Raw genomic sequence first — 24,511 nt, 5'->3', positions numbered from 1 at the left:
TTCTGTTGAATTGTCTGTTTAGCTATCAGTTATGCTCATCAGTTCCAGTTGCCCTTATGGTGCAATCTGATGATATCAGTCCATGTACCTGAGGAGGAATATAGTAGCACAGTTTTCAGCGTGGATATGAAAACTACTTTTATTTTTCTTGTAGAAAAAGTTCTCTCTCACAAGTAACTTTGTAACATAGGCATGTGTGCATATATGGAGTATGAGCATCAGAATGATGCATACATAGCTGATAGTTGAATATGAGGTATTATTGTTGTGTTTTTCATGTGATGACTGCTAAGCAGGAGCATTCATGATGACTTATATGTTTCTTTTTATCTCAGTTCACATTAAAGGGACAAGCTGTGTGTCATTTTATTTGTTTATTTGCTGAAAACGTCTTCAATAAAGAAGCCCTCTCTCAACTTCAGATGCATTTTAGGAATGGACACATTCTTCAAGACGGCATGCTGACATCCATTTTGAGGTCCCAAAAAAGAAAAATGTGAATAAAAATATCATAAAAGTAAAAACAAAAAACAATATGGTAGGATTCAAATTTAGAATTTTTGAGTATTTTATCAAGTGTGCTATAAAGAATTAACTACTGAGTTAATAAATTGTAGTTGCATTTTATTAAATTTATGACAGCAGCCATGCCTGCCCTGTAAGCATCCTGACAGATTACTGCCTGCTGTTTCGTGTCAAAGCACTGTGCAGATATCATTTGGGGCCAGGGGAATTTTTCCAACCTCAGAAACGAGTGTCATATTTTGCAGTGAGTTTGCATTTCCAGGTAGGTCAGCCCTGGGCAACATTTACTTTGTATATTCATTTTGATTTCTTTGTTCTCTTTAGTCATGCAATAAAAATCAGATAAGGGCAGCCTGACGTCTACTTCGATCACACAAACATTACATAGAAGTAAGTCGTGGATAGGTACGGACTTTGAGCTTTACTTTACTTCATTACATATTTATATTTATTACATAAAATTATACTACAGTATATTTCAAAATAACTAACCAGTCAAATGTGACACGTTTGTGATCTTTAGAATCCCCGTACAGCGTACAAACAGAGGCAACCACATTTTAAGCACAACTTTAAAAATAAAAACATTTTATAAAAGTTTGGCCTTATTTGACCCGAAGAAGAGATCAGATGCCCATATTATTCCCTAAAGGTATACTGTATATACTGTGAATTTAAACAATGGCAGTAAGAAACCGTTTTCGATACCTCTGCACGAATGATCAGTTTCATCAAAACCTTCTAGGAAAGAATTGAGAAATAGCAGAATATTTTTTGACATATAGTCTTTGTTTAGGTTCCCCATACAAATATTTAGTACGGGTTTATATATTTCATTTTAAAAACGTTAATTAAAACACTAAATACATACATTTAGGATACTTTGTTTCTAATTGTAGTGTTTGGAAAATCCTCACAAGCGAACAGTTGGAAGTGTTTGGAGTGAAAAATATCAATTGTTAGAAATTTGTTCTAAATATAATTTCAAGATGATTTCCTGCCGACTGAGTTCATTGCGAATAAGCGGAAGAGACTGGATTGACGCGGGCGGTGCTCAGACTCGGCGTGACTTCAGGTAAACTCTGCACTGGGAGGTCCCCTGTCTGCGACCACACCGTTTAGGAACTCTTTGGAGTTTATCTGCGTAAAATCTGTTTATAAAGACAAAAGCGTAGAAGACCGCTTTTCACAAACAAGCGGATGGAAATCAAGGAACAACGCAACCTACGTGGGTTTCCCGTGTTGAATAAACTTTCCATCCACGCTTTACTTCGTGCTCCGATTTAATGCCCAACAAAAACAGGTGAGCACAGAATGATGTTATTACGTGAAAGGATTATTCTGGAATAAAGAAAAGTTCTCCTGATAAGACAAAGTCGGCTTGCATGCTTCGAGAAATTTCACCGAACGCGGAAATGATGGCTAAACGCCTACATTTATGGTGTCTGTAGTTTTTCCGTCTGCATATCGGTTTCCGTTTGATCAGCAAACGTAGAGGGGGATTCACAAACGGCACACACTGCCGGTGTTCTGGAGAACAGGGCAATTCTAAATGTTAGCTGCACGAGGCTGGACACGGATGACCCATATGTAGGTCGAATGCTGATTGATTGATAAGTGGGCCGGAATAAGGAAGATCAACACAGATCTAAAAGTACAGCATGAAATGCACAGGCAGTGGTGGAGTGCATATTTTTTCATTGTTTTTGAACCCTCTTTTTCGCTTCTGTTTTTTGTTTGTTTGGACATCACTCATCTGTGCAGCTAGACTAACACTACACGTTGACTTCCTCATTGGAGTGTGGTGATCTCTAAAATGGGAAAAAGGCCAAGAGTTGCTCCTAGGCTTAATATTTTGTTATAAACAGCGAAAACAAGCAGAACTATTGTACACATCTGATTACCACAGTTTTCAAGTGTTATATTACAAGTGGAAGTGTTCTCTGCATTACACTCTATGAGTGTCTGTAGACTGCTTTCTGTCTACATCCGCTCCAGCATAAAACAAGTTATCAGGTTCAGTAGCCTATGTAAAACATTTCACTGAACCTAAAATACAGAATCTTTAACAGTGTACTCTGGACAGGGGCGTTTTTAGCGTTTTTAGCCCATTTCTGGCTAAAGCACCCCCAAAGATTTCTTACTTTTTTGACAATATTTGGTACAGGATATTGTCTTTTTTGTGTGTGTGATACACTACAAAAAATATAGAAAGCATGCAGTACTTGGTTGAGATGTAATATTTTAACAACAAAAGTATAGATACCCCCCTCCCCAAATGGTTTGTTCCAGCTCGCCTTGCCCCTGCTCTGGCTCTTGTGCCCTACGTGGTGTGCGATATTGCATATTTTGGTATCGATCCGATACCAAGTAAATACGGGCCAGTATCGCCGATACCATTACCGATACTTTTCAATAAATAAGGTGGATGCCTCATTGAATTGCTAAATCACAATTAATTTTCATGACCTTAAGTGTTTTTTGTGATTTTTTTCCTTTTGTATTATTAATTACTTAAAACCCAGGACATAATTAGGAGAAATCATTTATTTATAATTAAATAAAAAAATGCTTTATTATTGTGGCGGGCCATGGTCTGCGATGCTGCTGCAGAGGAGATGGACTCACCTTCACTGCATCTACAATGATGCCTCACCGGCTTAAAACCTGTGCGCTGCTTGTGCTGTTGTTGTTTTTGGTGTTGATGTGTACAGCTGGCAGCAGGATGGCTGCAGCCATTAAATGTAGGCTACAGTTACAGCAACCGGGTGATCACTGTAAGGGTGGACAGCGCGCGGCTTGGGGTGAGCCGGAGGCTGGCGCGCCAGCGGGACCTGCCAAGCTGGAGATGAAGGTCGAGGTGCGCGGGGGTCCTGCCTGGCCCTGAATGCTGTCCGCCCAGCTGCCTCTGAGCCCTGGCTCACTTCCACTGCTGCTGCGCCGCCGCTGCTTGCCACATGGGTGGCCATCAGGCCAGCTCCCGGGCTTCCGCTGGAGTCGCGGGCGACCACCAGAGTGAACACTTCCCTGTCGCTGGGGCATGGGGCGCCGATGGTCCGGGCCGATTCCCTCGCCTGCTCGCGGGGTGGGGTGAAGCGGGCGATGGGGGTATGTGGCAGGGCGTGTTCTGTGATGCCGCTGCAGGTTTGGTGGTGGTGATGTGTACGGCTGCCAGCGGGAGAGCTGCAGCGGTTGAATGAACTGTTACAGCAACCGTGTGATTATTGAGCGCAACACCGAAATATAAGGGGGGGGGAAGCAAAGTGTTTACTGCTGACACAGGAGCGGCGAGTCCAGCGACCTGGCTGTTTCGTTTTTGCCGAAAGCACAGCATAGCATAGCAAACAAGCAGAACTGTCAAACAAAACATAACATAAAAGAATCGATCTAACCAGGCTAGTATCGATCCGATACCGATCCCGACTTGGGATTGATACTATCGATATTTGGATCAATCCGCCCACCACTAGCCCTCACTGCCAGACCGATAGTCGCTGAGATGCAGAGGAGCGGAGGTGTAAGTGCCTGCCTTAAAACAGGACATATTAGCTGCATTTAACCTTCAGTTACTCTTTATATAGTTAGGTAGGAGTCAGACCATGTTTCTTTTTAGCTGAAAAACATTACACCCGAGTAACCTGCAGTGTTGAAAACGTGTTTTCCGATGATGTTTGCTACCCTACAATCCGTCCTGCTCTGTAGTAAAATAAGCGACAGTTGACGGTCCTGTTGCTCCCATTGAAATGTATAAAGCCTATTTAAAATCTAAAACTTAAAAGTGTCTGTAGCCTGCTGTTGTTACCACTGTCCTGTTTGAAAAGGAATGAGAGAAGCCGGTTATTTTGTCATATGTGCCGATATTAAACCCAAGGTACTTATCAGCTAACTGACTGCATTCCCATTAGCCTTAACTCCTGTTGTGTGTGTGTGTACAGAGAGACAGTCACGTTCATAATGGATATAAGGAAGTTTTTTCAAAAAAGTAGCCACATTTAGTTAAAAGTGTAAGATCAAATTATCCGTCAATAAAGGATAATGTTGGATCAGTGTTTCAGTATTTATATCTTTTATTAGATGTTCATGTGTTTGGTTATTTGCCTTTTGGTTGAAAGTACATTGAGAAGGGACTTTAATAGTGATTTCAATAGTATTTTTTTCATATTAATTTAACTTTTTTCATTCAATACAATCTATTTGTGTATGATTGTCAGTCCAAAGAGGGAGAGAGGAAAGAGGGGAACGTGAGGAGAAAGTACAAGGTCAGGAAGAACCAGGTAAGAAAACAGACAGGGAACAGTGACAGGCAAAACAGAAACTGTTAAACTGCTTGAGAGAGTTGACCACGAAACAGTGATAGATTTTCCAACCTCAAGGTGAGGCGACATAGGTTAAAATGATATTAAAAAATCTGCAGAGCCATATTAGTAGTATCTGCAGTAAAGAGCTTTTCATACATTGTACCATAGGCACAGTTGTCTCCATTTTTATAATTTTTTTAATTAATATTTTGTACATTTCAAGGACTCTTCTATTTTTGGAGTGTATTTTTTATGTATCTGTATTATATTATACATACACTTTAAAAGTGAATCTCTGTCCAAAAAATGCATTCAGTTTACTTTTTACTCACTGTGAGCATCATTCATTATTCTCCCCCAGTAATTAAGGTTAGGATATGTATTTTTTTTTTATTCCAATCCATTTTTCTTTTGCAGCATTTAAATAACCTTTGTCAGATTTGATGGTTTTGATACAGACTTTTCAAAAAACTGTTTTGGTTTTCTTTCACAAATGTGGGGATTAGATTTTTTTTTAGAATTGAATATTGATTTATTGATTAGCATTCAAATATCTCAGTGAAAACAGAATAAAGATCTACCACAAAGCAAGAAACCAAGACAAGGCTAATGAAAAGGTATTGGCTGAAGCATATACAACAACAACAACAACAATCTTTATTTATAGAGCACATTTAAAAGCCTTGGGCATACCAAAGTGCTTTACAGAAAACAATAAAAGGTTCAAACATTGATAAAGGATAAATAAAAATAACGAGTTATGTTCATAGATAAAAGCTACCAATAAGAATGACTACAGCACATGGGTAATAGCAAGATAAAAGCTGTACCACCATAATAAAAGACACCAATAGAAAGATAGGAGGGAATTAATACAAGAGGTCAATAGGTCACAGCAACCAAACAAACAAACAAACAAACAAACAAACCAGCAATTAAAAGGTGGAGAAGGCAAGTTTAAAAAGATATGTTTTAAGCTGTGATTTAAAAGAATGAATAGAATCAGATACCCGGATGCCAATCGGGAGATTGTTCCACAGCACAGGTGCAACAAGAGCAAACGATCGATCACCTCTAGTCTTAAGTCGAGATCTGGGCTGAGCCAGCAGTAACTGTGACGATGACCTTAAAGCCCTAGCAGGAGCATAAGGGTTTAAAAGGTCCTTAAGGTAGCTGGGTGCAGTGTTGTTAGTAATTTTAAAAGTAAACAACAAAATTTTAAATTGAATACGATATTTGACAGGCAACCAGTGCAGATCGGCAAGGACAGGAGTAATGTGGGCAAACTTGCTGGTTTTGGTTAGAATGCGAGCTGCAGCATTCTGAACTGTCTGTAATCTCTGTAAAAGGGAAGAGTGGAGACCACAATAAAGTGAATTACAATAGTCTAGCCTCGACGTTACAAAGGCGTGGATGAGCTTTTCGAGATCTTTATGCGGGATATAGCGCCTAGCCTTAGAGATAAGACGAAGCTGGTAAAAACTAGATCTGACAACAGCAGACACTTGTTTGTCAAGTGAAAAGGAGCTGTCAAATAGGACACCCAGATTCCTGACAGTATCAGAGAGAGAACAACTAAGAAAACCAAAGGCATCCCGGAGTTTGGCACGAAGGGCATTACTACCAAAAATCATAATCTCGGTTTTCTTCTCATTAAGGATAAGAGAATTCGACAACAACCACTTCTTGGCCTCGGACATGCATTCTCGGAGGCTATTCAGAGACAGAGTAAGATCGTCGTTTAGCTCAAAATAGAGCTGGATATCATCTGCATAATAGTGATAAGCAATATGGTATTTCTCAAAGATGGCACTTAAAGGAAGCAAGTATAATGAGAAAAGGGTAGGGCCCAGCACAGATCCCTGGGGGACACCACAGCAAACAGGTACAGCCGAGGAAGAGGATGTAGCCAGATGTACCGTAGAGAGCCGATTGGAGAGATAGGATTTAAACCAATCCAGGGCAGCGCCCTTGATGCCTACAGTGTGCTCAAGTCTCGCTAATAAGATATTATGGTCAACCATGTCAAATGCCGATGATAGATCCAAAAGCACTAAGACTGAGGGGCGTCCGTTGTCAGCCATTAGTAGGAGATCATTGAAAACACGAAGCAATGCTGATTCTGTACTGTGATGTTGTTTGAAGGCCGATTGAAATTTATCATTTATATTATTCTCATCAAGGTAGGTCTGCAGTTGGAGCAGAACCACCTTCTCAAGTATTTTAGCCAGAAAGGGAAGCTTAGAAATTGGCCTAAAATTGGCAAAATCACTAAGCTCAAGGTTCCTTTTTTTTAGAACAGGTTGGATTATGGCATGCTTGAGAGCTGAAGGTACATAGCCAGAAAACAAGGAGAAGTTCAATATGGACAATAAACAGGGTCCAATTACACTGAAACAATCCTTAACAATACGGGATGGGAGAGCATCATGTACACAGTTAGTATTGTTCAATTTATCAATTAGACGCTTCAGAGTGGAGAGAGAAACGGGTTCAAATTGATAAAAGGTGGCCGAACAATCAGGAGTAGACATACAATCAGTCACCAGAGGAAGAGTAGATCTAAGGGATAAAACTTTATCTAAAAAATAGTTTGAGAATTTTCCACAAAGACCCGGGGAAGACAGCAGTGGCATAGAGGGACGGGGGTTCACCACAGAGTTAAAAATTTTAAATAGAATTCGTGGATTATCACCATTAGTGGTAATAATTTTAGAGAGAAAAGCCGCTTTAGCCGTTCTGGCAGCAGTTTGGAACTTCGAGCGGCTAATACGTAAAATATCATAAGAAGACTGAAGTCTATCACTCCTCCACTTCCTCTCATCACGCCGACATATACGTCGTAGGGCACGAACAGAATCATTTAACCAGCATTGTGAGAAAGTTCTAGGGCGTTTCATTTTGATGGGTGCAACAATGTTAAGAATCGAGGAACAGGTGGTAAAAAGAGTATTAGTAGAGTTCTCAAGTGTGTGTGGGGAAGAACAATCCAGCATACTAAATGGGGAGTTAACAAAAGACGTAATAAAGTTGACCACAGTATTGGCATTAATAGTGCGCGTAGGATAAAGAGGAGAGTTTAGGTATTGACCAGTATCACCCAGGTCTACATCGAAGATGACCGGGGAATGATCAGAGAGACCAGTATTCCTGATTTCCTTAATGCAAATGTCCACATTGAATGAAAAAACCAAATCAAGGGTGTGGCCTTGAACATGGGTAGGCTCATTCACCCACTGAATAAGATTAAAAGAATCAGTCAGCACAAGAAAGTCTTTAGCCAATTGGTCATTCATACAGCAGACATGAATGTTAAAATCTCCAGAAACAATAACAGAATCATATTTAAAAAGAACGGATCCCAAAAAATCAGCAAATTCAGAGATAAACATCTTATGATATTTAGGCGGACGATAGACCACGACACACAAAGTGGTCCGAGAGCCCGTCAGTTCCAATAGCTGAACTTCAAAACTGGAATAGGTTGGAGAGGATAGCAGCCGTGCATCATGTTTATTTTTGAAAACCGAGGCTAAGCCACCACCTCTACCAGTTAGCCTAGGTGAGCTAAAGAAGGCACAGTCAGGAGGTAGAAGCTCAGAGAAGGGGATGAACTCACCCGGAGAAGTCCAGGTCTCCGTTAGAAATAGGACATCCAGTCCCGAGGTGAGAAAAAAGTCATTTAGGAGGAAGGCCTTATTTGAAAGAGACCTGACATTAAATAAGGCCATCCGAATCCGGGGGGCCAGGACCTTTGTAGTAGCCCGTCGCAAGGAGCAAAGGTTGTTATGTTGAACACCGCGGCCAGGCGGTGTTATCCAAGATCGGGCAGAGTGGTAAGCCACTGGGCGAGCAGGGTAGGTTTGAAGGCCGACGGAGCAAATCCAACGGTGAGTTAGCAATCTAGCCGCAGAGTGGCTGCTGAGATAGTGGAAGAAACAGGATAGCTCACGGCTTGTAGAAGGGAAGTCCATAGCCATGGCTCTGATATAAGCCTTAACGCGGACACGGACGCCGCTCCTCCTACCCCGTTTCCTGAAGCGTTTCCTACGGAGCATGGGAAGAGGAGGATAGGTCACATAGGTAGGGGAGACAGGCATCAGGGGGATAGCGGCACCGGCGGTCCCAAGGCAGTCAGGTCGTTGGGAACAGGAAAACCGAAGATTCAGGAGCGTGTCTCTGTCATAAGTTATTAGTGTACAATCACCTAGAGAACATAAAACCAAAGATAAAACAACGAGAAGTACAACGCCGAGGCGAAGACGTGGTCGGAGACGGTCAGCCATGCACACCGGCGCCATCTTGCTTATTAAATTGTGTTAAAATGTACAAAACAGTGATCTCATGTTTTGAGACTTGATGAATTTAAGAATCTTATTATTTAATAAAGAAATTTGCAGACTTGCACAGAGATGGTAAAATTATGATGACTGATAACGAAGACGAAGACAACAGTCGATGAGGACAGGGAGGAACAGGGGTTTAAATGCACCAAGGAGACAATCAGAGAGAACTCGGGACAACTGGAGACATTTAGGGATACAGGGACTGACAGAGACAGGGAAGAAGTCTCATTGTGACAAGTAAAGTTTATCTTGCTTGGCTGGGCAGCTCTCCTGGTGCTCAGCACCCCCAAAGCCCTGATCCTAGAATCGCCCCTGACTCTGGATGTTGCTTCTGTATTGACTGTTAAGATATTTGACTTCATAAATGAATGGCAAGGGTAGAAGGTTTTTAGAAATTGCCAAAGCTTTCTGAGTCATTATCTACCGCGTATGTTGCAAAAAAAATTTTCCGAATGTGACCCTGCCCTGTAACATAGAGATGTACTGAATGTGTTTTGGTTTTGTGAAAAATTAGTTTTCAAAAAAGAAACTGTGAAATACATGAAGTTGACATCAAGTGACGATGAGCTGGTCCTGATGTTTCTGAACCAGAAAAGGAAGAAAGAGATTATGGCTATGTCTAGTTCTCACCAGAAGCAACCATCAAACCATGAGATTTTCATCTGAGGAGGCAAACAAATAGGTTCAGTGAGCCGATTGACCCCGAATCGCGTCTAGCTGTGTGTCTGAGTTAAAATAGAATTATTTCCGAATTGTATATTCAACACGATGAGCGCATTTGTTGCCAAGTGCAGTGGTCTGATTAGGTTAAAGCTGTTTATTCGTGTCCAAAAAAAAAAGATAAATGTCAAAACATTGTTCTGTGTGAATGGCTGCAAGAAAGAAAATAGGTGAGGCCCAAATAAATTTTTAACAAGAAATATTCACACAAATATTACACATCTGGTGTGTAAAGGCCTTTTGATAGCGAATTTGGATAGGTAACTGAGGATAGATCTGCACAGCAGTCCCACCTGACTGCTGTTTTGAGCTTTTCAAGGGCCAGCCACTCAGAAAGGTAAGCGTGTCCTTGAGAGCAATGGAAACAACTTCTTTCAGACATTAGATTAATTGGGTGACCACACTAAGGCCCAGTACGAAACAATTATTTGAACTGTGAATCATGCGGCGCTCCTTTATCACATTGAGAGTAGGGGCATGCATCGATCAGTAAATCAACAGCTTTGCTTCTATGAGCGGCCGTCTCGTGCCAAACGGGTGCAACGTCTGCATTGCTGTTGCTGTGGCACCAAAACTGTTTGTCAGGCTCCCACTTTCTTCACTTGTGAACAAGACCCAGAGATACTTGAACTCCTCCACTCCCGGGCAGTGACTCGTCCCTGACCCGGAGTGGGCAGTCTGGCATTTTCCTACTGAGGACCATGTTCTCAGATGTGGAGGTGCTGATTGTCATTCACACTTAGCTGTGAACCCCTCATGAAGCCTGCAGAACCACATTCTCTGCAAAAAGCAGATATGAGAAATTGAGGGCTACAAAGCTGGAAGCCTTATGACTTTAGTCAAAGGAGCTTGCAAAGAAAAGTGTCTGGACTTCTTTAAGTTACTTGAAGACGTTTCACCTCTCATCCGAGAAGCTTCTTCAGTTCTAAGGTCAAATGGTGGAGAGTCCCAGATATAAACCTAGTGGGAGTATCCCCCCACAGAGGGACAAAGGACCCCCTGATGATCCTCTAATCGCCTGAGACAAGGTGTGAAACTGGGTGTGGGTCCCAATCAGCCAGAGTTTCGGGTGTGTTCATTGTGCAACCTGGCCCCACCTTATCATGCGAATTCCTGAGATCAGATGGCCCAGGATGTGAGTGGGCGTTAAGTAACTTAAAGAAGTCCAGACGCTTTTCTTTGCAAGCTCCTTTGACTACGATGACCTGGATGACTGAGAACCTTCACAGACCTTATGACTTTAATTCTGTTATTTATTAATTTGTGTATTGCTGTGTTATCAGAATACGTGCTGTACAAGTTCTCGCGATAAAATATGTTTCCTTTCTCTGTAGTTTTCATGGACAAGAAGAGGCACCTAAAAGGCATCTTCATTTGCATTGCAGCAGCAGTGATTTTCATCTTTTTCTATCTCAATTCCAACAAAGTGGTTAGGAACATTCCTTATCAACCAGCATCAGCAGAGCCACGTTGGGAGGATCCAGGACCATATCATGTGGCCTACCCACGAAACTACAAATTCATCATGGATGACACGCCTACATGTAGGACCACAACTCCTTTCCTTATTCTGATGGTTCCTGTTGCACCCGGTAATGTGGCAACTCGAGATGCCATCCGGCAGACGTGGGGAAATGAGAAGCTGGTTCTGGGTCAGCAGGTAGAGACTGTCTTCATAGTGGGCCTCCCTGGTGGAAGTGATGCTAAACATCAGCAAGAGAAGCTTCAGCAGGAGAATCAGCTGTACCATGACCTGATTCAGAGCAACTTTCAGGACAGCTACTATAATCTGACTATCAAGACTATGGTCATGCTGGAGTGGCTGGCTGCACACTGTACTAAGGCTTCCTTTGTCATGAAGATCGACTCCGATGTTATACTCAATGTCCCGAATCTGGTGAAACTGTTGGTGGATCCTAGCACAGCTAAGCAAAACTATATGACTGGGCTGGTTTGGTGGCATAGTCCTGTTTTAAGGAACCCATTTATAAAGTTCTACATGCCTCGATCTGTGATTGCTGAATCAGAGTACCCCCCGTATCCGCTCGGCTTTGCCTACGTCATGTCACTAGACCTTCCTGGGAAGATCTTGGGAGTGTCACCTCAGATCAAACCGATCTACATTGAAGATGCTTACCTCGGCATGTGTCTGAAACGCCTGGGCGTATCTCCTACTGACCCTCCAGAAGAAACAATGTTTCTTGTCAATCCCAGCCATTCTCTGAGCAGCTGCAGTCTTTCAAAGCTGATCGCTTCGACAACAACAAGCATCTTGCAAATGAATGACTACTGGGAGAGGATCAAACGGGGAGTTCAGTGCTGAAGGTTTTCCAAAAAGAGTGAGAACCTGAATTTGGCTAATGGATAAAACAAAAATGAAATATTGCGTATTTATTATGTGGCAAAATGGAGATACTTTTGTTACATCTTGCCAAATCTGATGATTAGGCCAAGTTAACAGAATTATTTTTCTCTTAAAAAAAAAAAGAAATAATAATAATAATTACAAGTTAGAACTTTGTGTTTGGTGATATTGTAATATTGCTAAATTGGCAAGAGATGAAATGATACTGTTCTCAACTTTTTATTGGAATCAATCAGGCCTTCTTTGTCCTCAGCTCAAGTAACAGATGTTTAATTTACTTTTATGTCCTCTTGTATTTACCTTCTCCACCTCTTTTGTGTTTCTGTACTTTTTACCCTCCGGCCTGTGTTCGTCTTTATATTTGTTGTTATGGTATGGTTTGATATTTGCTGTAGAACTTCCAACTGACGAGATGATAAGATGACATTACTGTGCAGTTGCTTTAACAATAGCTAAACATCCAAATGACCACAATCCATAATTGTTAATGAAGTGTACTGTTTTGCTATGGTATTTTGTTATGATGTAGTCGACTACTTAAGTATATTGTAATAGCCCTGCGCTGTTTTGATGTTTGTTTTAATGTGTATATTTACTATAGATTGTGCATGTTGTTGATTCTTTTTTTTCTTTTCATTTGTTTGCTTGTTTTTTGTTTGTTTGTTTGCATTGTAAACCAGCTTAGGATATAAAAGCTGTGGTGTGTTTCTTAGAGACAAGTTTTTTACATGGACTATGTCAAACTAAACTGATCTAAACTAAACTATGGGGCATGTATGATCCTGATGTGATGCAATATACGAAATGTACCATGACTGTAAAGAAAAAAAATTGGCCAGTACTGTGAATTCTACAGTTGTAGTTTGTCATAGTTCCACAAGATGGACGACTTTGATTCTATAAAATTTAAGCCACAAGTATGTTTAACGTGCTGCATATTTTTTAACCTCACTGCTTTAAATGTATGATCTAAGCTTCCTTCAAAACACAAAATACTAAAATATTATATTTAAAAAACAAAACAAAACAACAACCTCATGTAATACCTTCCAATAACAATCAGTCGCTGATAGGATTGGTGTGCTGGGCCGGGCGGACTGCTTGTCTAAACCCCAGAGTGAAGGAGAACATCTCCTGTGTCTGGGTGCTAATTGCCCCTATGGGGGTGTTGGTGCTTGACCTGGGAGTATAGAGTGTTTATGGGTAGTGTGAGTGTACAGTATTCATTTCTGCATGTCTTGATGTTGGGTGTGTGAGGAAGGGGAATGCATGTGTGTGGCTGTTTGTCTATGTCTGTGTCAGGTCTGGTCTTACACTCCACCTCTCTTAGAACATCTCAGGCTCCCCCAGGAGCTAAAAGCACAGGGTTGTCCCTGCGGTGGTCCTCCTGGAGCTTTCATGGTGTGGTGGGCTTCTCCATGCCTTCTTCAGATGTTGGTGGGCGGGACTGTGGCTCCCCACATACACTGTTAGACAGTTACAGTGGGAAACCTTATGAACACAAGCACACTCCTGCATGGCAAGACATGTTCACACAGATGTACAAGCAGGTACTCACAGACACATGTCATCTTGGGCTGCTGCTGCCTCTAAAAATATCTTTTATTATTAGTACTTTGTTCAGTAACAACATCACTGTTATTTATGTTGGTAGTTGCTCTGGTTTCTCTGCTCCCCCCTGCCTCTTCTCAACAACTGGCATTTTTTCTCTCTCTCTCCCTCTCTGTTAACTTTCTCCCCAACTTAACTTTCTTTCTTTTTGTCTTTTCCCGTCCAGGTCTCTTTACTATTATACCATAGAGGATGGTATCAAAGGCTTTAGTTAAGACTGAGAAATAAAAATTGCATTCACATTTGCAGTTTTGTCTTCAAAAACTGCAGCATAAAAGTAGCTGGAAACATGCAACAGAAATTGGCAGTACTAAAGAGGCTGAACACAATAGCTGTGGGCTGTGTTCACCTGGATTGTACTTACATCATTAAGGAGGTGCATATCAAGTTGTTCCATAGGTTATGGCACAGGATTTCAGAGGAGTGTTGATATGGTGCAGCTTTCCCACTGAAGCATAAATCTTCAGTATCAGTGAGCTTAGAGATTTTCAGCTCTAACTCAAATGTTGTGAAGCTGTGCACTTTGTTAACAATGGCAAAGAAAGGTGATATAACTCACCACTTTTATCTTTCTTGTCTTTTTAGGGAACTTGTCCAGAGCATCTTTCCACAGAAGAAGATCTTATTTCATTCCTGGTTTCAGCTACTGCTTCTATTTTGTGTTTTGGCCTTAGGCTTGTGTTACACCCTGTCCAGCCGCCCGCTGTCACTATGGCAGAGCTTCCCACTGCAGGAACAATACCAGTGGTTTTTAAACCAGAACAGTAGGGTTAATGCACCTGCTTACCGCATTCATCCCAAAAACAAAGTTATATTAAACAAAACCACTGAACCTTCGACTGTGCGATCTACCTCCCTCCAGTACCACCAAGCCTATCCACGCAACTACCATTTTCTTATGGATAACACAGAGGTTTGCAAGAACAAGATCCCATTCCTGGTTCTCATGGTTCCAGTGGAACCAAAAAATGTGGCAGCTCGGGACGCGATCCGCCAGACATGGGGCAAAGAAAACATAGTTCAGGGTGAGGTGGTACTCACTTTATTTATGTTGGGTGTCTCTAGAGAAGATGATGTTGAGAAGCTCAAACAGGAAAATTTGCAGCACCATGATCTGATCCAGAGTGACTTCACAGACAGTTATCTAAACCTAACAATCAAAACCATGGTGATCATGGACTGGCTAAGTACACACTGCCCTGCAGCAGCCTATGCCATGAAGATTGACTCTGACATGTTTCTGAATGTTGACAATCTAGTAATCATGCTAAAACAGCCGGGCATCCCCAAGACAAACTACCTGACAGGGATGCTTATGTGGAACAGACCAGTCGTTCGTTCCAAGAACTCCAAGTGGTATGTGCCTGAGGAATTGTATCCAGAGCCTGAATACCCGACCTACACACTGGGTATGGGATATGTCTTTTCTAATGATCTTCCAGAGAAATATGTGGAAATTTTTTTATTTGTATATTTTAAATGTGATTTAGGGTTACTGGGTTGTAAAGATGAAAGTGAGCTACTGCATTACATTTAAGGTTTTATTAAGAGCAATATGCAGGGAATTTACATTTGCATTGACCAATGGTACCTGGCTCCTCAGTTTCCTGTGGGACATTTTAATACTTGAAACATAAACTACTTGAAGGTATCCCAGGCAAGGTTTAATAAAAACTCTACAACTGATGCTTGTGTTTCAGCCATTTTGGCAGGGTTGACGGACGGGGTGGAGTTGTTTGTACAGCACAAGTTACCACATTACCTGGGGCTATCACCGTTGCCTGTGTGTTTGGTTTCCAGATACCATTAGGGTGCACTTAGGGGTGTGGTTATAATGTAGGCTAGAGGCACAACCTCACAAGCACACACAAAAAAGGGGTGAGAGGGGAGAAACAAACAGACAAATCCACTACAACTACTGATGCATTAGTGAAAGAATTCAGCACTTCACTTACTTCTTAAGGGTATGCGGAGCATTTTGAGAAAAAAAAACTTGAAGTTACTTAAATGTGTTTAGAAATAATACAGCTGGGGTTAAGCTTTAAAGTGACTTCTAGTGAAAGGTGTGAATATTTTAAAAGATTATAAGGTTCATTTTACATATTAAATTATATTTAAATTAAATGGACTGTTCTTATTCATTTGAATGTAATTAATATGTTTTTCCAAAACCTGAACGTTTCTCCGGTGGTTGTGAGGAGTGTCATTCACATACTAGAGTCTATGATAATACCACAGTAGAGCACTGTCTTGTTTTTTTTTCTATCAGTGGGAAATCTGGGATCCTTAAAAGTCCTTAGAAGACAATTCAATGTGCTGAGCACTTTCAATGCTTTTAGACTATTCCTTTGTTTTAACTGTCTCATTGCATACATCTGTTAACTTCCTCTTGTGTCTTAGTCCGTCCCACCTGAAATAAGAGACACTGGCAGTAAAGAGTCATTAAGTCAAGGTTCACTGTACATCTTAAAGAAAAATGCACCTTAGTACGAGGGTTCTGATCTCAAAGATGGACAGCATTTAAAGGTTAAAATGGACTTGAAGACTGTAATTGATTCACGCTCTCTAATTACACAAACAGACTGCCAGAAACAGACTGCTTCCACCATGTATGTAGTACTTTATTTAGTATGCTGTAGTAATGAGGGATACACTTAGTGGAAATGACATTTGCAATGGTTGACTGGTTATTTGCAACATGTAATGCCTCTGATTATTCAAAAAAAAAAAAAAAAAAGGCAAAAACTAAGACTAAACACATGCCTATTTACATTTAACAAGATGTAGAATATCAAGTTTTATTCAAGGTCTGAAGTGTTGGGTTTGATGACGCTTGTACATCTTTGCCCACTGTGTAGTCTCATAGCTTTACTGGGCCATGATGGCGATCTTACATTATATAGTTGCAGGCAGATAAAAGAATTGATTTGTTGTTAAAGATAAAGAAAATGTTCTGCATGTAAAGAAAAGCATCTCACTCTCAGTTTGACATTTGTAGACTAATGTGGGCAAAATCTAAATGAAATTTTTTAATGTCATTTTTTTTTTGCCTGTCTTGTCTGGCAGCTTCTTTGATTTTCGTTAACTGGGACTATAAAAACTCTGCCATCCATGGATGTTACTTTGACATGTACCACCTACCTAAGCATTGTTGCAGACTATTTACACTCTTTAATGCAAAAAGTATTCTGTGATGACCGTGACCTCTTTCAGCAGGATAATGCCAAAAAGGAAAAACGGTATGGTTTGAAGGGAAAAACAAGTTGGAGGTGTTAACTTTGCTTTAATCAAACGCACGACTGTGAATTTGGCCAGTGAGTTTTCCTGTTTTATGTATGTGGGTTTTTTTTGTTTTCTTGTTTGTTTGTTTTTGTTTGTTTTTAAAAAAAACAAACAATTGCGCGGATGTCATTTGCTTCCAACGTCAGAAACGGTTATTAGTTTTACACTGACGTTTCCTTGTAGCTCAGAAAACCAGTATTTCAACTACCTGTCAGGTGGGCCACTTACTGCCCACGTCACCCCTACTTGCGACCCGTATATCGACGTGAAGAAATATAATACAATTTGGCACTTGAAGCTACTTTTCTTTTGTTTCTGGGTGTTGAGTGCGATGTCAAAATAAGTTCTTTAAAAAGCAAAAAAAGTATTTAGTATGAAGGCAATATGAGCAGAGAGTACAGACATGTTGAGCGGTTCGCTGTGTTAGTTCAGTGAGAGTTATTTGTAAATAAAGCAATTTTTACTGGCAGTAAAATACGTATGTGTACACTTATATCTTCATTTTTTATTTTTAATACGAACAAAATTATAGCAGAGGTGCTGCCACGTGTCTGGCCAGAACGAGAGCACTAATTTGTTTACTTGGTAGTTCAAAGAAACGCTTCAGTTAGTTAAGAGTGAGAAAAAAAATCTTGCTTTCACGTTTCTAGTTTTGCCTTGTTATACAATATTTGAAAATATTTCAAGTTCAAGTTCAAGTTCAACTTTATTGTCACTTCAACCATATACAGTTTAAAAATACACAGTGAGGCGAAACAACGTTCCTCCAGGAACCAAGGTGCTACAAGACAAGTTAGTGCAAAAAAAAAAAAATATATATAATATATCTAGTAATAATATTGTGCAAAAGAGCATTTACAGGTTGGTGTGTGCGATGGTTTGGTGGTGTAGGTCAGTGTGTTTGCGCTTGTGTTGGTTAGTCAGTCCAGTCTCAATGTTTTGAGGTATTTGAGTTAAGCTGAGTGATAATGTTAGTGTATGTGTGTGTGTGTGCGTGTTTATCAGTCAGTCCCTTTTTGCTGAGGAGACGGATGGCTTGTGGAAAAAAAGCTGTTGCACAGTCTGGATGTGCGTGCCCGAATGCTTCGGTACCTTTTTCCAGATGGCAGGAGTGTAAAGAGTGTGTGAGAGGGGTGTGTCCGATCAGCCACAATGCTGGTGGCTTTGCGAATGCAGCGTGTGGTGTAGATGTCCTCAATAGAGGGTAGAGAGACCCCGATGATCTTCTCTGCTGTTCCCACTATCCGCTGTAGGGTCTTGCGGTCTGATATGGCACAGCTCCCAAACCAGACAGTGATGCAGCCGCTCAGGATGCTCTCAATAGTTCCTCTATAGAAGGTGGTCAGGATCGGTGGTGGAAGCCGGGCCTTTCTCAGTCTTCTCAGAAAGAAGAGACGCTGTTGGGCTTTCTTGTGCAGGGAGCTGGTGTTGAGGGACCAGCCGAGGTCCTTCTCCAGGTGTACGCCCAGGAATTTGGTGCTGTCAACGATCTCCACAGAGGAGCCGTTGATGCTCAGCGGTGAGTGGTCGCCTCGTGTCCTCCTAAAGTCAACAACCATCTCTTTTGTCTTGTCAACATTCAGAGACAGGTTGTTGTCCTTACACCAGTCCGTTAGTCTCTGCACTTCCTCTCTGTACGCTGACTCGTCGTTCTTGCTAATGAGACCCACCACGGTCGTGTCATCAGCGAATTTAATGATGTGATTTGAACTGTGTGTTGCTACACAGTCATGAGTCACTGATGATGATTTGTGGGTGTTTTTTCGGGGTTTTTTTTGTTGCTGTTTGTTGTACTAGTGCCAGCAGTAGCACAGAGCTCATTAAAGTTTGAGAATTCCAGAGTAAGTAAGGAAGTGACTTGACTGGGCGGTGCTCAGACTCAGGGCGTGGAGTTTACCTGTTTGATCTCCCTGTGGTTACACGTTGTAGGAACTCTCTGAAGTTTATCTAAATTCAAATGAAAAGAGAAATAGAAGAGCGCTTTTCACAAACAAGCGGATGGAAATCAAGGAACAACACAACCTACGTCAGTTTGTATTCCCGTGCTGAATAAACTCTCCATGCACGCTTTACTTTGTGCTCCGATTTAATGCCGAATGCAGGGGACAAAAACAGGTGAGCGCTGATCGCTGTTAATGTGACAAAGCATAACCGGATTCTGGAATAAAGAAAAGCTCTTCTCTTTAAGACATAGTCCACTGACATGCTCCGAGGAAGCTCACAAAAAGCGGAAATAGTTGCTAAAAACGTACATTTATGGTGTTTATAATTTTTCTTTAATTTTCTTTATTTTATTTTTCCGTTCGGTCGGTGAACAGACAGGATGGCTTCACAAACAGTAAAAACCGTGCAATTATTTTTTATTGTAATTTATTTTTTAAATGTATTTATTTATTTATTTATTTATTTCCGTGCAAATCTAAAGGTCAACTACAGGTCGCTGGACGCAGATGACCCAAAAGCAGGTTAAATGCTGATTGGCTGCTAAGAGGTCCGGTTGTGCCAAGGTAGGTATCCCCGACATAATTTGTTCCCCCTGAGTCGGGAGCACGCGCTGGGCTGTCCAAGTCACAGATATCCCACGTACTTGATTTTTAATTCAAATACGCTTGTTATAAGGACTTTTTACTCCTTTGAAGACGTTAGCTCTTTATACATTAAGATTACAGTGGGATAAAAATAATATCATGCTGATCTTCCCACAATTTGATTTTCCCGTCCAAATACGGACAAATTGTCCCACGTATACTTGATTTTTATTTCACAAACACGTCTTATAATGACTTCTTACTCCTGAGATTTTGGAGGTTGTACCTCTTCATACAGTTAAGTTAGAGGGGGATACAAATAATTATGTGGCAAAATGTCCTCGTGATAGTAAATAATCTCTAACAGGTGAAAATCAATAAATATATCACTTTATATTGTAATTCACAAACTAAACAGTAATGTAATTTTCCACTTTTTCACTAAACTAAAACATCACGACTTCCGCGTCGAGTTAGTTTTAATGGAGGCGGAGTAAACTGGATCCTTGCTCCAGGTGCAGGGGAAACAGGTTCTATCGGGGATGTCTATCTGATCTCTCCGACGTCTATTCCTTATACAGAAAAACAAGCAGAACAGGTGTGCCTATGCGATTGCACAGTTTCTAAGTATTTTTAAGTTCATTAAAGTCCAAGAATTCCCGTAGACTGCTTTCATTGTACACTTGTTTGAGCATAAAACAAGGGAAGTTGCCAGGTTCAGTATGCAAAACATTTCACGGAACTTAAAATTCTGAATCTTTAACAATATACTCTAGATGTTGTTCCTATATTGACTATTAAGATAATTTGGCTTCACAAATGACTGGCAAGATTAGAAAGTTTTCTTTCCTTCTCTTTTTTCAGTGGGTTGTTAAAAAATGCCATTATGTATTGAGCACTTTCTATCTTTCTATCGCCCACAGCAAATGGGCGATAGAAAACCAGTCGGTGCCTACGACATTCCCGATATGCGCTGGCATGATGTCGGGGCAGCATGAGTACGAGTAATTTTTTATTTATTTATTTTGCCCCCACCATGATGCCGCCCCGGGCAACCGCCCGTGTCGCCCGTATCAAAAACCGCTGCTGCCCTCTAGAGTGAGCTGGAGGCCACCACTCAATGAAGTCTGCAGAATACGTGCTGTACAAGTTCTCGTGATAAAATATGTTTCCTTTCTCTGTAGTTTTCATGGACAAGAAGAGGCACCTAAAAGGCATCTTCATTTGCATTGCAGCAGCAGTGATTTTCATCTTTTTCTATCTCAATTCCAACAAAGTGGTTAGGAACATTCCTTATCAACCAGCATCAGCAGAGCCACGTTGGGAGGATCCAGGACCATATCATGTGGCCTACCCACGAAACTACAAATTCATCATGGATGACACGCCTACATGTAGGACCACAACTCCTTTCCTTATTCTGATGGTTCCTGTTGCACCCGGTAATGTGGCAACTCGGGATGCCATCCGGCAGACGTGGGGAAATGAGAAGCTGATTCTGGGTCAGCAGGTAGAGACTGTCTTCATAGTGGGCCTCCCTGGTGGAAGTGATGCTAAACATCAGCAAGAGAAGCTTCAGCAGGAGAATCAACTGTACCATGACCTGATTCAGAGCAACTTTCAGGACAGCTACTATAATCTGACTATCAAGACTATGGTCATGCTGGAGTGGCTGGCTGCACACTGTACTAAGGCTTCCTTTGTCATGAAGATCGACTCCGATGTTATACTCAATGTCCCGAATCTGGTGAAACTGTTGGTGGATCCTAGCACAGCTAAGCAAAACTATATGACTGGGCTGGTTTGGTGGCATAGTCCTGTTTTAAGGAACCCATTTATAAAGTTCTACATGCCTCGATCTGTGATTGCTGAATCAGAGTACCCCCCGTATCCGCTCGGCTTTGCCTACGTCATGTCACTAGACCTTCCTGGGAAGATCTTGGGAGTGTCACCTGAGATCAAACCGATCTACATTGAAGATGCTTACCTCGGCATGTGTCTGAAACGCCTGGGCGTATCTCCTACTGACCCTCCAGAAGAAACAATGTTTCTTGTCAATCCCAGCCATTCTCTGAGCAGCTGCAGTCTTTCAAAGGTGATCGCTTCGACAACAACAAGCATCTTGCAAATGAATGACTACTGGGAGAGGATCAAACGGGGAGTTCAGTGCTGAAGGTTTTCCAAAAAAGGGATTGTTTATAGGATTTTGGATCAATGGAGTGGGAACCTGAATCTGGCCAATGGTTAAAACAAAAATAAAATATTGCATATTTATTATGTGGCAAAATGGAGACACCTTTGTTACGGTACATCTTGCAAAATCTGATCATTAGGCCAAGTTAATATAATTTTCTTTCCTTTGAAAAAGGTCAATATATTTAACTGAAGCACAGAGGTTGTGAGAGGCTTTTTGTCAGGGGTTAGTATTAAGAGTACATTTATATATTTACATGTTAGATCTTTGTGGTGATATTGGATTTTCAAATGATAAAATGATATTGTAATCACTTTTTATTGAAGTCAGCCAGGCCTCCTTTATCCTCAGCTCAAGTGTGAGATGTTTAAGTTACTTTTATATCCTCTTGTATTTAACTTTAGCTCTTTTGTCTTTCTGTACTTTTTACTCTCTGTGTTTGTCTTTTATATTTGGTGTTATGGTATGGATAACACCAAAGGATATACATATAAATAAAGGATATATAGGATTTAGGATATAAATGCTGTGGTGTTTTTCCTAGTTCATGTAACATACTTGTTTCTATGTCAAGTTAAACTGATGTTATCTAAACTATGTTGCATGTATGATCTTGATGCAATGCGATATAGGAAAAGTACCACGAGTTTAAACAAACTGGCCAGTACTGGGAATACAGTTGTAGTTTCTCATACTTCCACAAGATGGCAGACTTTGATTCGATAAAATTTAAGCCACAACACTCCTAACCACTTTAAACAACAACAACAACAATTTTTATTAATCTGCTGCATATTTATCAACCCCACTCATTTAAAAGTTTGATGTAAATTTCTTCAAAACACAATTAAAATATTTACATTAAATAAAAATCATTTTATGTCTGTTTAAGTCCAATTGAAGTTTTTCATTTTTAACCAAAAATCCAGCATCAAAGAAATGTACTATGTGGTGTTTGTTTTCCAAATGAATGGAAATTTTGAATTTTTAAGGTAAAATATATAATTGTTAAACTACTTTTAATTACATTTACCTAACATTATCTGGCCATATATTTGAGAACAGTGACATTCGTCTAAAACGAGACAATTTTAAAATACAACTTTTAGCATTTAACAGACATCTAAAGAAAGGTTTAGCTCACACAGAAGGATTTAGGAATGCTGACTTGAACGCATCAGGAAGCTCGGGAGGAATGCCAGGAACCTCTTCCTCATCATTGTGTCAAGAGGAGCAACGATGCTGAGGTGAAAGGCAAGTCTGCCATTTATCCTGTCAGCCAGTGAGTTCGCTCATAAACTTCCAAAAAAACTTCCAGAACATGTTGATGAACATAACGAAGCACCAAAACCTCTGACCCATCAAGGTCAGAGTTTTAGGCAAGCACTCATGGGTACTGTGTATTAAGAACTGAATCTTTTTTGGCTCCAGTAGAAATCAACAGTGAGTACTGAAATCTTTGGTAGGTTCCAAACCTAAAAGGAGAGACGTGCATTTGATTGTCTGACACTTTTAAATATCACTTATGTGCAGTTTCATGCTTAGAATAAAGAAGTATTTCTTTCACACAGTCTGCACAACTGAGTGCTGTATTGTGCCTACAGCAGGAGCGTTAATGCTATTTGGGGAATGATGGTTTGACATCATGGATTTTCTTAAAATTTAAAGATGCTTAAAGAATATGAAAAGCATGCATGAAAGAATTACAGTCATTGTTGGCAATTTTAAAAGCAATTTTCATATTGATAAAAAGGGGGGGGAAACCGGCGAGTAACATGCTCAGAACTAATGGTCATACAATGGTTTGTCTCTGTTCCACGAGGGTAATGTGATAGGTTTGTGTTTTCATTTATCTCCAGCTCTCTGATCCATTAACTTTCTGTCAAGGCCCTGTTCTAGCTCCCGCTGACTGCAGCCTTAACCAAGAAAACAGCTAAAAATTTAAATAGCGACAATTTGTTTGTCATACTCTCTCTCCCTTCAGTATTTTATGCCTTTGGTGACACAATGAAGTGGGCACACACTGTTCCTCACAGATTTATTGATTACTTAGCACAATTACCCACCAATTTTGACTCCCAGTACCTTAAACTCTCGTTGAGGTTTTGAAGTACCAGGCTGTGGGAGCTGTTGGAGTTGATCGCACTACATGTGTTAGTGATGTCTGGCTCCAACTGATCCACACAGGGGGCCACCTGTGAGTCCTGTAAGACCAGGACCAGTAATCCCACTAGTCAAACAAACTTTAAATTTGAAGGTCACACACACATGGGTGTGCTAGTGTGAGTGTACCATACGTTTGTTGGTTTAGCACTGCTGTGCTTTTTGTCACTTTAAATGTTAAATGTTGCAACCATTTTTTTCTTCCTCCTTTTCAGACTACTTCCTGTCTCTGCCCACTAGACAGATTGTTTGAGCATGTGTCTGCGGTGTGTGCATTACTAGGCCATATATTGTGTTCCTGTTTCAGGTATAAACACAAACCCTCACAGAGACTATACAGACTTTTCAATTTGTACACTCACAACACAGGAAATTGCTCATCTTCTTCCTTCCTTTGATGCTATCAAAAAGGATTGAGTTGATGGAGCTCAGAATGATTTGTGTGCAGTCTTTCTCCTTCTCTCTCTGTAGCTTTGAGG

General features: G+C 40.7%; 3 protein-coding genes across 6 annotated transcripts; all 3 read left to right on the top strand.

Annotated features, from left to right (window-relative positions):
- The first annotated feature begins 1,553 nt into the window (after nt 1–1,553).
- Nucleotides 1,554–13,644, top strand: LOC147327411 (beta-1,3-galactosyltransferase 2-like). 2 transcript variants are annotated; one of them, XM_086295017.1, is made up of 2 exons: nt 1,554–1,600; nt 11,224–13,644. In XM_086295017.1, exon 2 carries the CDS (start codon nt 11,229–11,231, stop codon nt 12,210–12,212), a length of 984 nt encoding a protein of 327 aa, XP_086151143.1. In that variant the 5' UTR covers nt 1,554–1,600; nt 11,224–11,228; the 3' UTR covers nt 12,213–13,644. The 2 variants fall into 2 exon arrangements, with proteins under 2 accessions (XP_086151143.1, XP_086151141.1); XM_086295015.1 differs by lacking the exon at nt 1,554–1,600 and adding an exon at nt 1,689–1,828 and having other exon boundaries at nt 11,224–13,184.
- LOC147327410 (beta-1,3-galactosyltransferase 2-like) lies at nt 1,702–15,989 on the top strand. Its single transcript, XM_086295018.1, has 2 exons — nt 1,702–1,828; nt 14,451–15,989. The coding sequence occupies exons 1-2, from the start codon at nt 1,812–1,814 to the stop codon at nt 15,400–15,402; spliced, it is 969 nt and encodes a 322-aa protein (XP_086151144.1). The 5' UTR covers nt 1,702–1,811; the 3' UTR covers nt 15,403–15,989.
- Nucleotides 15,990–17,857: 1,868 nt separating this feature from the next.
- Nucleotides 17,858–22,669, top strand: LOC147327409 (beta-1,3-galactosyltransferase 2-like). Of its 3 annotated transcripts, XM_086295014.1 has the most exons (3): nt 17,859–19,262; nt 19,573–19,654; nt 20,860–22,669. In XM_086295014.1, exon 3 carries the CDS (start codon nt 20,865–20,867, stop codon nt 21,846–21,848), a length of 984 nt encoding a protein of 327 aa, XP_086151140.1. In that variant the 5' UTR covers nt 17,859–19,262; nt 19,573–19,654; nt 20,860–20,864; the 3' UTR covers nt 21,849–22,669. The 3 variants fall into 3 exon arrangements, with proteins under 3 accessions (XP_086151138.1, XP_086151139.1, XP_086151140.1); XM_086295012.1 differs by lacking the exon at nt 19,573–19,654 and having other exon boundaries at nt 17,858–19,173; XM_086295013.1 differs by lacking the exon at nt 19,573–19,654 and having other exon boundaries at nt 17,858–19,262.
- The last annotated feature ends 1,842 nt before the right edge of the window (nt 22,670–24,511 follow it).

This window comes from Aulonocara sp. 'chitande type north' Nkhata Bay, linkage group LG6 (genome assembly GCF_057382095.1).
Source record: "Aulonocara sp. 'chitande type north' Nkhata Bay isolate Kocher_YH1m ecotype deep benthic linkage group LG6, A_spYH_male_GT1.1, whole genome shotgun sequence".
Lineage (NCBI taxonomy): Eukaryota > Metazoa > Chordata > Actinopteri > Cichliformes > Cichlidae > Aulonocara > Aulonocara sp. 'chitande type north' Nkhata Bay.
Note: the sequence above shows the minus strand (reverse complement) of the source record. Positions and strands in the feature narration are given on the sequence as shown.

Excerpts from the sequence above, each read along its gene's own strand:
- LOC147327411 (XM_086295017.1), top strand. The coding sequence starts at position 11,229 with ATGGACAAGAAGAGGCACCTAAAAGGCATCTTCATTTGCATTGCAGCA.
- LOC147327409 (XM_086295012.1), top strand. The coding sequence starts at position 19,146 with ATGGAAATCAAGGAACAACACAACCTAC. Across the intron at positions 19,174-20,859 it reads CAAGGAACAACACAACCTAC|TTTTCATGGACAAGAAGAGG; the intron begins GTCAGTTTGTAT and ends CTTTCTCTGTAG.